General features: G+C 38.4%; 1 protein-coding gene across 2 annotated transcripts in view; it reads left to right on the top strand.

Moving 5' to 3' along the window:
* DOLPP1 (dolichyldiphosphatase 1) overlaps nt 1-14,436 on the top strand; it is a 37,909-nt gene that overhangs the window by 3,238 nt on the left and 20,235 nt on the right. For both annotated transcript variants that reach the window (XM_085897176.1, XM_085897165.1), the window contains exons 3-4: nt 9,405-9,505; nt 10,521-10,605. In XM_085897176.1, the coding sequence (XP_085753302.1) occupies nt 9,405-9,505; nt 10,521-10,605 (186 nt within the window). The remainder of the gene's footprint in view (nt 1-9,404; nt 9,506-10,520; nt 10,606-14,436) is intronic.

Genomic DNA, 14,436 nt, shown 5'->3' with positions numbered 1-14,436 from the left:
GTAAGATATTAGTCATATTTGTGTATGTAATAAATTAGCCATATTTGTGTATGTAAGATATTAGTCATATTTGTGTATGTAATAAATTAGCCATATTTGTGTATGTAAGATATTAGTCATATTTGTGTATGTAATAAATTAGCCATATTTGTGTACGTAATAAATTAGCCATATTTGTGTATGTAATAAATTAGCCATATTTGTGTCTGTAATAAATTAGCCATATTTGTGTATGTAATATATTAGCCATATTTGTGTAAGTTATAAATTATATGTATATGTTTTTGCAATAAATTAGCCATATTTGTGTTTGTAATAAACTAGCCATATTTGTGTATGTAATATATTAGTCATATTTGTGTATGTAATAAATTAGCCATATTTGTGTGCATAATAAATTAGCCATATTTGTGTATGTAATAAATTAGCCATATTTGTGTACGTAATATATCAGTCATATTTGCGTATGTAATAAATTAGCCATATTTGTGTACGTAATATATTAGTCATATTTGTGTACGTAATATATAAGTCATATTTGTGTATGTAATATATTAGTCATATTTGTGTATGTAATAAATTAGCCATATTTGTGTATGTAATAAATTAGCCATATTTGTGTATGTAATATATTAGCCATATGTGTGTATGTAATAAATTAGCCATATTTGTGTAAGTTATAAATTATATGTATATGTTTTTGCAATAAATTAGCCATATTTGTGTCTAATAAATTAGCCATATTTGTGTTTGTAATAAATTAGCCATATTTGTGTATGTAACATATTAGTCATATTTGTGTATGTAATAAATTAGCCATATTTGTGTATGTAATAAATTAGCCATATTTGTGTACGTAATATATTAGTCATATTTGTGTATGTCATAAATTAGCCATATTTGTGTATGTAATAAATTAGCCATATTTGTGTATGTAATAAATTAGCCATATTTGTGTACGTAACATATTAGTCATATTTGTGTATGTAATAAATTAGCCATATTTGTGTATGTAATAAATTAGCCATATTTGTGTATGTAATATATTAGCCATATTTGTGTATGTAATATATTAGCCATATTTGTGTATGTAATATATTATCCATATTTGTGTACGTAATAAATTAGCCATATTTGTGTATGTAATATATTAGCCATATGTGTGTATGTAATAAATTAGCCATATGTGTGTGTTTAATAAATTAGCCATATTTGTGTAAATTATAAATTATATGTATATGTTTTTGCAATAAATTAGCCATATTTTTGTTTGTAATAAATTAGCCATATTTGTGTCGAATAAATTAGCCATATTTGTGTTTGCAATAAATTAGCCATATTTGTGTATGTAAGATATTAGTCATATTTGTGTATGTAATAAATTAGCCATATTTGTGTATGTAAGATATTAGTCATATTTGTGTATGTAATAAATTAGCCATATTTGTGTATGTAAGATATTAGTCATATTTGTGTATGTAATAAATTAGCCATATTTGTGTATGTAAGATATTAGTCATATTTGTGTATGTAATAAATTAGCCATATTTGTGTACGTAATAAATTAGCCATATTTGTGTATGTAATAAATTAGCCATATTTGTGTCTGTAATAAATTAGCCATATTTGTGTATGTAATATATTAGCCATATTTGTGTATGTAATATATTAGCCATATTTGTGTATGTAATATATTATCCATATTTGTGTACGTAATAAATCAGCCATATTTGTGTATGTAGTAAATTAGCCATATTTGTGTACGTAATATATTAGTCATATTTGTGTACGTAATATATTAGTCATATTTCTGTATGTAATATATTAGTCATATTTGTGTATGTAATAAATTAGCCATATTTGTGTATGTAATATATTAGCCATATTTGTGTATGTAATATATTATCCATATTTGTGTACGTAATAAATTAGCCATATTTGTGTATGTAGTAAATTAGCCATATTTGTGTACGTAATATATTAGTCATATTTGTGTATGTAATAAATTAGCCATATTTGTGTATGTAGTAAATTAGCCATATTTGTGTACGTAATATATTAGTCATATTTCTGTATGTAATATATTAGTCATATTTGTGTATGTAATAAATTAGCCATATTTGTGTATGTAATATATTAGCCATATTTGTGTGTGTAATAAATGAGCCATATTTGTGTATGTAATAAATTAGCCATATGTGTGTATGTAATATAATAGCCATATTTGTGTATGTAATAAATTAGCCATATTTGTGTATGTAATATATTAGCCATATTTGTGTATGTAATATATGATCCATATTTGTGTACGTAATAAATTAGCCATATTTGTGTATGTAATATATTAGCCATATGTGTGTATGTAATAAATTAGCCATATGTGTGTGTTTAATAAATTAGCCATATTTGTGTAAGTTATAAATTATATGTATATGTTTTTGCAATAAATTAGCCATATTTGTGTTTGTAATAAACTAGCCATATTTGTGTATGTAATATATTAGTCATATTTGTGTATGTAATAAATTAGCCATATTTGTGTGCATAATAAATTAGCCATATTTGTGTATGTAATAAATTAGCCATATTTGTGTACGTAATATATCAGTCATATTTGCGTATGTAATAAATTAGCCATATTTGTGTACGTAATATATTAGTCATATTTGTGTACGTAATATATAAGTCATATTTGTGTATGTAATATATTAGTCATATTTGTGTATGTAATAAATTAGCCATATTTGTGTATGTAATAAATTAGCCATATTTGTGTATGTAATATATTATCCATATTTGTGTACGTAATAAATTAGCCATATTTGTGTATGTAATATATTAGCCATATGTGTGTATGTAATAAATTAACCATATGTGTGTGTTTAATAAATTAGCCATATTTGTGTAAGTTATAAATTATATGTATATGTTTTTGGAATAAATTAGCCATATTTTTGTTTGTAATAAATTAGCCATATTTGTGTATGTAATAAATTAGCCATATTTGTGCATGTAATAAATTAGCCATAGGTGTGTCTGTAATAAATTAGCCATATTTGTGTTTGTAATAAATTAGCCACATTTGTGTTTGTAATATATTAGCCATATGTGTGTCTGTAATAAATTAGCCATATTTGTGTATGTAATAAATTAGCCATATTTGTGCATTTAATAAATTAGCCATATTTGTGTATGTAATATATTAGCCATATGTGTGTCTGTAATAAATTAGCCATATTTGTGTTTTTAATAAATTAGCCATATTTGTGTATGTAATATATTAGCCATATTTTTGTACGTTATAAATTAGCCATATTTGTGTATGTAATATATTAGCCATATTTGTGTATGTAATAAATTATCCATATGTGTGTATGTAATAAATTAGACATATTTGTGTTTGTAATAAATTAGCCATATTTGTGTAAGTTATAAATTATATGTATATGTATTTGGAATAAATTAGCCATATTTGTGTTTGTAATAAATTAGCCATATTTGTGTATAATAAATTAGCCATATTTGTGTGTGTAATAAATTAGCCATATTTGTGTATGCAATGATACTTACTTCATAGTTCCTTTGGAAATGTATAAATCCAGTGGCGTGTTCAGTTACCAAGCAGCTGGCCACCGCTTGCCAGGGCAGCTGTTCCTTATCCCCGTTTTTGAATGGATTGCTTGCTTGAGTGCTTAAGCCACTTGGTGAGTGCTCTACAAGAAACTTGGTACCTGAACACATCCCTGTTGTCTGAGCCTGCTCAATGTCTCATCCTACTATTAATTTGCAATTGGTCACTGGCTTTGACACTGATACAAACTTTTCATTCTGGACCAGAGGCATCAAAATGCTACATATATCAAACGATTTAAAATGGAGCACCTCGCCGACATGAGAGCATTTCATTAGCATCAGATGTGGCAATAAACGTGATTTGTTGGTCCCAGCTTGGTGGCTCGATGACAGAAGACGTAATTTGCATTTTTATTATCTCCATCCCTATCTTGTTTCGAATCCCATGCAGGCACAGGCAGCTTGCTAGTATTATGAAGAAGATAAAGGAAGAACATTTGTCATGCCAGCTACCACCAAAGGTGGCACTATTTCTGATGTAAACATATTGTTATGCTTGTGGGGTAGATGGAGGAATTTCATCGAAAAGGTAGGATTGTATAGAGTAGCTTGGTCCGTGGACGTGTAGGACACATCTCAATGTAAATTATTTGGGGAAACTGTGAGCTTAAGTGTTACGTGTCACCACATGGGGGGGGGGGGGTGGTGCTGTGTTAAACTAGGTGGGTTTGAGGATAATTTCTTCCAGTATGTGATTGCCCCTGTGACCTTTTCGGATGTTTTTGCATTTCAAGACAGGTGATAAAAAGGGATCACGTCCTTAAAACAACAACCAAGCCGGATATTTCCAAGGAGGCATGAAACCCTGCCTCCAAGGATGATATCTAGCAAAACACACCCCTGGAGTGGATGATTAATTGGCATGACGTCAGAGAGAGGAGATATAGGATCGGGGCAGGACACGAAGAAGGTGCACGACAGAAGCGAGTGAGGCAGGATCGGCGGTTGGAAGAGAAGGGAATTACGGTTGGCTTCCCCTTGACACCGTGAATAAGGCTGCACGATCGATTCTCGTGTTCGTGCTGAGGGGAATTAGCTCTCCTGATGGAGCAAGACGCTGGCCATTGACTGTTGGCTGGGTCGTGTGAGACCATGCCTGGAAGCCTCGTGTTGTGCCATTGGGGGAAAAGATGGCACCATTCTGCAGAGGAGCAGCGTCGGCAGGTGTGATCATGAAAAGAAGCTGCATGGCGGTTTCTGTGCCCTGGTGTTGAGTATCAGCGCCCGAATTGCCTCCTGTCCATTTCCCGCCAGAGAGCAGCTGGGCGCCATTTTGGGTGCGTTTTCCCGTGCAGTGAGGGCGTGGTGTGGTGAACCCCAAGCTTCAGGAACTCATCTCTGGGCACAGAGCTCAGTGCCGGGAGAAAGCGAGGATTTTTCTTTTATTTATTCTGTACCCTTGTCTGTGTGGAGGCGCCTCAAATAGGAATGTGGGCTACCTCACGTTTCATCATTTTCCCGTTTTGAATGATTCCATTGTAAATGCTTGATTTATTTTCATTCACTCCCCTTATTTATTTAAGTTGCTTTTGTTGTCTATTTGTCATGGGTTTGAGTATCAATCATTGTGCCTCTGTCCTTTGCCGCCCTCCCATCCCGCATGCTCCAATAATCTCCGAGAATCTCAGCAGCAAGCCTCCAAGGGAGAAAACCATTTGGTTCTCTGTCCAGATAGTGACAAACCCCCTGAACATGACAATACACACACGCACGCACACACACACACACGCACACACACACACACACACACACACACACACACACACACACACACACACACACACACACACACACACACACACACACACACACACACACACACACACACACACACACACACACACTGTGACGGATTTCTGAATCGGATCCGAGGAATGCGTACAAACATCTAGGTCCCTCAGACAGTTATTTCCCTAAATGCATGTCCATGGAGAAACACATCCCCATGTCTGGTGGGATTCCAACTGTAATGCGTTGAGAAGGGTAAAGAATAGATTCCCTTTCCTATGGGATGGCTTTTTCTCCTTACGACAGACACATTCATGCACGTGAGATAGCCGTTAGCCCAACGGAGGCTCACCCACCTCTTTCCATCAACGTTTGGCAGCTCTGCGGATGGTTGTTGCTGACGTTTTATGAGCGCTTCACATTTTTGCTCGGTAATTTTGTCAAATGGCTGCTTTCTGCACCAAAAACATGGCATCGTAGGCCAGCAATGATCGCACGATAGGCGGTTTGTCATGTGCAATGATGCGCCAATGTGCAATGTGGATGTGGCTGAAGTCTCCTTGAAGCTCTGCTACGACAGGCCACCAATAAAGAGGTCGAGAGAACCGTTTTTTTCAGTCAGTTGGCGATAGCTTGTTGCGGTTCTGACAGCTTGAGAGTTTTGCGACAGTTTGTGTCAGTTGGTGACAGCTGGGCGACGGCTATTTTCAGCTCGTCGGTTCCAGTCAGACGGTCGCTTCATCGGTTCCAGCAGACAGTCGCTTCCAGTAGGACGGTCGCTTCATCGGTTCCGGTCGGACGGTCGCTTCGTCAGTTCCAGTCGGTCGGTCGCTTCGGCGGTTCCGGTCGGACGGTCGCTTCGTCGGTTCCGGTCGGACGGTCGCTTCGACGGTTCCGGTCGGATGGTTGCTTCGTCGGATCCGGTCGGACGGTCACTTCGTCGGTTCCGGTCGGAGAGTCGCTTCGACGGTTCCGGTCGGATGGTTGCTTCGTCGGATCCGGTCGGACGGTCGCTTCGTCGGTTCCGGTCGGATGGTCGCTTCGTCAGTTCCGGTCAGACGGTCGCTTCGTCAGTTCCAGTCAGATGGTAGGTGAGCTGGCTTCAGTTGAGTTTGTGACAGTTGGTGACGGCCTTGCAGCCTTACAGTTTCTCACAGTGCCTCAGCTTCTCACAGCTCCTAACAGCAGTCTGTTGGTTGTGGCTCCTGGTGACTCTTGATGGTGGGTGACACTCGGACCGTTAATGCTGGTTCTGCTCGAGACCTGCTCTTGGTATACCTGATTCTTGGCGTCCCTGGTTGCTAGGGGTGATGACTTGACTTTTATTGGCGTTCAAGCCTGTTTGCGAGTGGGTGCACGGGAAGGCAGGGCGCTGGCAACGGTCAAAGCACACTCACGCATTTCAGGATGTTTTATTTGACGTACGATGACTTCTATTTGGTGAGCGAGACTGGATTTCTCTTCCCACTGAATGATCTGCTGAGTACCCTTGTCTCGTGTTTAATTGTTAAGTAAGGCATTGTGATAAGCATCTGCTCTTTGTCTCTTTTTCTATCAATGCCTGATTCATTCTGCATTTGCTTGCCATTATTTTGATCGATTCTAATTTCCTTATTTTCACCACAAGGAAATAAAAAGTTCTTTTTCTTAATTTTTTTCCTGAGTAATAAATTCCTTGTTGACATTCCAACCTGTCCCTGCTTGTCCTTTCCTTCAATTGATCCAACATTGTCTGACCCAAGATAGGCTGGAAGGTAATTACCAAACTAATTGACCTGTCATAGTCCGCACGCACCAGCGGTTAAACGTTCTGCCACCCTAATTAAGATCTAATCAAGATAAGATTGCTGCTTTGCGGAGGGCACGCTCCCCGTTCACGAAGCCACGTGACCTCGAGTTAAAGGGAAAAATCTCGAGTCACTATCTCGAGTAGCGTTGTTCAAGTTTTTCCGCCATTTTGTCAAAATACGAGGCTACATCAGTCGGCGATAGGAATTTTTCAGTTACATTTTTTTTTTTTTTTTTTTTTAGAGCTGGCAGATCTCCGTCGTATATGCGATCCGTCGTTGCCCAGAACGTCGTTAAGCGGCGCATGACTGTATATGCATATGTATATATATATATATATATATATATATATATATATATATATATATATATATATATACATATATATATATATATATATATATATATATATATATAGATATATATACACACACACATATCATACATGCACAACACACATACACATGTGTACATGTACATACATTGAGGACAGGAGCTTTGTGCTGTACTGCGCTCATGCGGTGCCATATATTATGTATGTGTATATATATATATATATATATATATATATATATATATATATATATATATATATATATATATATATATATATATTTTTACACATACACATAGTTGTCACCCATCTGAACAACTCCAGAGTGACAGCGAGTCTTCAAAGACCACAATCACCTTTCGTGCTGCGAACCTCGAACCGGTCGTCGCCCGTCTGAATAACTGCAGAGGGAGGGCGAGTCCTCAAAGACCACAATCGCCTTTCGTGCCACTAACCTTGAGCTGTTTTCAGGTCCAAAGCCATTGTACCATTTCCAGTGAGGTTAGTGTTACGAATGGGGAATCGTGCCAGCAGTCACGTGTGAAATCTTTTTTGATTGCTCTGGCAGAACCAAGTTATGTGCTGCATTCTTAATTAGAGCCCAAATCTCTGGATTAATTAATCACCGTTTGCCAAATGCCACCGTCGTGACAGGCAGGATAAGTCAAGACACTTCAGAGTTTTAAGCACGTATTAAAACTGCACATATTTACAGGGCATATATGTACAGAAAGTACATTCCCACCTATCCCAAAGTGGACTTACCTGCCCTTAGATTCCTCAAGCAATCACCTGCACTGTACATATGGTGCCAATCACACATCTGGGACAATGAAATGATAGATAAAGATGAGAGAGAAAGAAAGAAGAAGAGGGGGACGAGTTGAACCCCATCACACCTTGCGCCAGCTTGGCTGAGCAGACGCCCCCAGTAATTTTACTTCAATGTCTCTTCAATGTCTTGGTCCTTCTCCCTCTAGCGTTAGCTCTGATCCTCATGTCTCTGGGGCATCATGTCGCATTGCCAACCCTGGGACGTGGACTCCAGACCATTTAGTTAAGGCGCCAAGACCAAATATGCTGATGAGAGTAAGATGCTAACAAGAGCAAGATGAAGAGGACCCAAAGATGATAAGACTCTCCAGGCTCGATCCTCCTCCAGTCCCGATGCTCCCCCAGTCCTGATTCTCTCCAGTCCCCCAAGCTCCTGAGACGAGCACTCCCAGAACAAGCCAGCAAGCAAGCCCCCAATCCAGCCCAAGCTAAAGCTCTCACTCTTGACATAGATGACCTGAACAAGCCCAAGCTCTCGCTCTAAATTACTCAAACAAGTCCAAGCTCTCTATGACACAACCCTCTCATGTGCTCCCCTTTTATGGAGTCTTCTCCCCCCGCCTCTTGCCCGGGCCCCCACCACTTCCATGGGACGAGTCTGATGGTTCTCCACTCTCACCCGATCTCACAGCTTGAAGGTAAGTGTGTTACCTCTGCACCATCCTATCAGATACCATTTTGATCAGCCTCACAAATATTTTACGAAATATATATTTATTACATATGCATACATTGTGGAATTTTTGGCCTCCTTTCTCTGTGTGCAAAGTGAATTGATTGCTTCCTCCAGCCCCATTCCTCCTCCCACTCTTCGAATTTATACTCAATCACCTGACTGGTCACTGTTTTGCATATATATTAACCTCGTGGTTTTTATATTAGTTGGTTTGATTGCCAAATCAAGAGTGTTGAAAAAGATGTTTATCACTTCAATGTTGCAGCGATTTTATCGAAGATATACACTTGTTCCATGAAGGCAATCTAATTATGTCACCCCAGTTCATTTAAAATGTCTTGAGTTCTGTAGTCATCATTCTGCACTCCGTATACTCTGTGCCTTTACGATATATTTTCTGTCTGTGGGCAGGTGATTTACTTGGCCAGTTCCTGGCCTATTGCAGCCTGTTTCCCCTCGCCATTTTCTGCTGCCTGTGCACGCTGGCAGGGTCACGGCGAGACTTGCACACGGTACCAAACAATCACCATTGCATTTCCAACGACTTCATTTCACTCGCATACACCGCAGTGAATGAACATCTATGACCAATGCCTGGCAGAGTTTATGTCACATATCTCAGAGTACTTTTTTCATCTTTTTTTTTGTTTATAAAGTCTCATCTTGACAGAGGGTAGAGGGGTAACACATGGATTTGATGCAACAATGGGATGATCAGGCGGAGACAGAAAAGAGAAGGAAACATAAAAACCTGTAAGTATATTTGGAAAGGTTGTGAAAGGATAATGTGGATAGGAAGGTTCAAGGTAAGGGATGAAGGGTGAGCTGAGCTGGTGGTTTATTGGAAACTTGAAGCAATGGAGGGAAGAGTGGGATTAAATGGACTGAGGAAGAAGGTTCTACAAGTGGAATAAAAGAGCAACAAAGGAGTGGAGTTGAGTAATGAGCCTATATTTAGAGAGTTTTACATGGAGGGGGTTACTGAGTGAACGGGTGCAATGTGGAAAGGCTGAGAGGAACGGATGGGGTGAAAGAGCAGACGGAGCATGTGGTGTGGGACACACATGTGAACTTTGAACAGTTATAAAAAAAAATATACATTTTTCGACAGGCATTGAGGATTTGCAAGGGGAAATGGATCAACTGCCAAAATCTGGCAAATGAAAAACAATGGGTCGTCGACAAACCTATGTATCAGATGAAAAGATGGCAACAAGTTGCTGTCCATCTGTTACTGCTTCAATCTTGAGGGTGTTAAACAAACTAGAGAATAGTCATTGTTTTTGGTACAAAATTTTGTTTTATCGGCTTGAATGAGACAAATAGGACAACATCATTAAGATTGAAACAAAAAATAGGGTGACGAGTGATCGCTATCGATTTCCAAATATCACTGTCGTAAGAGACTTCTTGATTAGCCACAGAAATGTATGAAATGCAGCACTTTGAATCATAGATGTTATCAATTGCATCAGGTATTGTTTGCCACATAAATTGCTGCTTCTTTGTCTCATGACTGTGTTACAGATCTGTTTGCTGGTGGGTATGCTGTCGAATGAGGCTGTTAATTACCTTCTGAAGCATTGGCTTCAGGAACGAAGGCCCTGCACAGGTATTGCGGCATTTGGAAGCCATGGGTGTGAATGGAGTATTCGGAGAAAGAGTACTTGTGAAATACAGTAGGTAGCTTCCTTGGCACGAAATGATTACCTTAATTTTTTTCTATATAAAGTCTCAGCTTATGGACGAGTGAGAAGACATAGGATAACAAGGCAACCTACTGACAGTGGGGTTGCAGATGGACGCAACAAGCAAGAAAGTGAGAAGAGAGGAGGGAAGGAAACCAACCTTCAAGTATGAGTGCTGGATTAGGTTAAGTATGGTTAATAGGAATAGAAAGATATCAAAATAGTACGATTCCATTTCTTGCAAAGTCTCTCAATAAAGAAGGGGGTAATGGGATTGATTAGGTTAAATAGGTTTCATGTTAGATGTCCCAGTGGAAGTATTTTTTTCGATACTTTACACCTACATTAATTTCGTTCCGTGGAACGGAAGAGTGGTGGTCGGCAGAAAGCCTGGAATTTGGGGAGGTTAACCTGGAGGAGGTATATTTTGATTGGTATATAACTTCATGTTATGAAATTGAAGTACATTTATTACACAGGTGGAAACCGAAAATTTTCTGAAGGTATTTCAGGAACGTGTTTAATCTTCCATCCTGAAGCTTCAGTAGATTTTGATGATTAGGGAGATTTCTTTCTTTACTTTTCTTTTTGCATTTAATCAATGCCTACTCCCCCCTCCATCTCTGTCTGTCCTCATTTCCACACTACTCCTTGGGCAATTAAGTAACAGAGTGGATTTGCCATGTGAAGACAATACCTTCTACAAACTTGTCAAATTAGCACAAATTTCAACTACCAAAGTGGAGGCTTTCCTTTGGTTTGTTGAACCACCTTCCTGAGGCTGCTTCATTGCACTATTCCCTCCAGAGCTTCAAGCAAACTGTCTCATGTAATCCCCCATCACACCACATGATATTATTTGTCCCCATTAACCCTGCCAATCAGGTCAGGTATGGGAGCATGCGCCAGAGCAGTGCATCACTGCGTTCACTTTCCGCTCCACTCCGGGGTCTTCCGTCTGGCATCCCCCAGGCAGATGCGTGCTCATCCCCATCTTGAGATGCTGATCAACCTGCTGCAACCACGAGGCATGTGGTTGGTTCATTGGCCCACTCCACTCACAAGGCTCCCTCACTGAGAGAATCTGGTGAGCAGGATCAGTGTCAGGAAAATGAGCCACATGTCCATACAACCGCAGAGATCTTCACATTCCCAAACGGTGCACCGCAGCTTGATCTTTGACATCCTCCCCAGAATCAAGTCCATGCAAGCGCTGAAAAGTGTGGGGTCTAGTACACACACTTGATGAACTCCAGTAACTGGAAATAAGTCTGAGATGGTATCACCACATCTCACAGCACTCTCAGTACCAGAGTTCAGTTTAGACGTCAGATTGATCAGTTTTGGTGGCACCCCACGAAGCTTAAGAATCCTCCAGAGGGCATCCTCATTCACTGAATCAAATGCTGTGCAGAGATCAATGTAGGCTGCAAGCAGCCCCTGCCAAAACTCTCCTCTGTGTTCATTGAGGACCTGCAGGGTAAGGATACGGTTAATCGTTGCTTTGTAAGTTACTTTGCCTCTTTCCGTCTTGTTCTGTATTTTCATCCCCTTTTTGCGTACACATTATCTTCTTTTTGCGTACACATTTTATCATTATAAACTTCAATCTTGCATGACAAATACAATTTTTTATATTTTTTATTTAAATGCTTCCACAGACGAAGGCACTGGAGGCATTGTGGTTTTGGATTGTCTGTTTGGCTGTGTGTCTGTCTGTGCTGAAATTTGGGGACAAAAGTGAAGATGTGCTTTGGTAAAAACGCTATTTTATTTTTTGATGAATCAATTAATTGATTAATTACTTAATTATTATCGATTTATTAATTATCTATTTTATTTCTCATCGGGGTAATATCTCAGGCACCTTTTGAGTGAGGAAGCCGATACTCGGACACGACAGTGAACAAGTGATTTGGCTATAAAGGGTATTTTTGATTTATTGATTAATTAATTATTCAATTAATTATTCATTTTTAGATTCATTATTTAAGTTTCAAAAAGTTGCATATTCAGTTGAAACAGTGGTGGCTTAGGTATGCTCGCTATTTGGCAATTGATTGAGAAATCAATTATTTTACGACTATTATTAATCTATTTTAATAATGCAATTCATCATTCAATTATTGCACACACTGCTCCCTCCCAATTTCATCTCCATATGCTGTGTGGCGGCATCGCCGGGTGCCAAAGGTATCCTGGTGATGCCGCACACTCGAGGATTTGTTATTACCCTCGCCGAAGGAGAGGGTGTTGCATTTGGGTCCGTTTGTTTGTCTGTACAGAACTTTTGTGTTTTTCTCTGCAACTGCTTGTTGGATTTAGACAAAATTTTCACCATTGGTGTGACTACTCATGTGGAATGTTTGAATGATAATTTTGATGACATAGGTCATGTGGTGCGGCAGCCATGCTGGAAAAATGGAAAAACTTTGGACCTCTCTCTCTGAAACTGCACCAAGGAAAAAATTGAAACTTGGCACATAGCAATACTCCGAATGGGGAATGAGTGTGATTTATTTATGATGTCATAGATGCCTTCATTATAACGTCATAATTGCATCTGTAGAATGCTACATCCGATCAGTATAAAAAATTTGAGGGTCATCTCAGGATAAAATGATGCAGAAATTTTTTTTTTGATAACATCATTGTCACATGATTCTGCAGCCATATTGTTTTTTTGTTTTTTTTAAACCTTCAAAAATATTCTTCTCTGAAATGGCTGCACAGATCGAGGCGAAACTTTACACGTATGACCGCCTATCCATGAGTAACAAAATGTTCACACATATGACGTCATAGGTCACATGGTTTGGCAGCCATTTTGGATTTGCCCGAAAACATATAAAAAAATCTCCAGAACAGCTGAACAGATCGAGGGGAAACTTCACATAAATGTCCCCCAAGGCACGCCTGCACAAGGTTGTTAAGAAATAATTGCTATCACATGGTTGGGCAGCCATATTGGATTTAAGAAAATATTAAATCGTGTTTTCTCTGGAACTGCTTAATCACTCAATGTAAAACTTTACATTTTTGATCTATTGGTGATGGGGAATACATGTTTTAAAGTTCACCTTGATCCGCCGCGTGGTCTGGTAGCCAGAATTATTTAATTTTTTGATCTGGGTTATTTTTGAGTTATTTTTTAATAATACTCACTTGGCTGTGCCTGGACGGGTTTTAGGGGAGAGGAGTACCATCTGAAATGCAAATTCTATCCAAGTTCCTCCTGATGATTTAATATTTGCTTTTTGCTTGTTCGGGTTCCTTCTGATTACTCCATTGCAGGACTGCACCTATTTGGTCTTCGATTTGATTTGAAATGAATTTATTTTAATCCCATTCTAAATTGCATTGAATAATAATAATAAACGTCATAGATCAGAGTCAGGTGTTCAATCAAAGCGGGACGTCTTGGAACCCGGTCATCACTGCCAGCATTCATGAAGTGACAGTTCTAATTATGTCTCTTATTAATTACGTAACACACCAGTACACAAACACCACACAAAACAAGTCCTGGCGAGGGTCTGCAATCTCTGATTGCTCTTTTTCTTGTTTATTTATTTGGTATGGGGGTGGTGTACTTTGAGTGTAACTGTACTTGTTTTGTATTTTTTTTAAATTCAATTTTCAAATATTTAATTTCCTGTTCGTATGTCCATCATCATCCTGACTTAATTAAACTCCAAATCTACACTTCCCAGTCCACCATAGTAAAAGCAATAACTCCAGCTGAAAAATATTTT

Source organism: Eptatretus burgeri, chromosome 1, assembly GCF_056783735.1.
Source record: "Eptatretus burgeri isolate ZD-2024b chromosome 1, Ebu_testis_v1, whole genome shotgun sequence".
Classification (NCBI taxonomy): Eukaryota; Metazoa; Chordata; class Myxini; order Myxiniformes; family Myxinidae; genus Eptatretus; species Eptatretus burgeri.
This window is presented reverse-complemented; position numbering and strand designations above follow the sequence as displayed.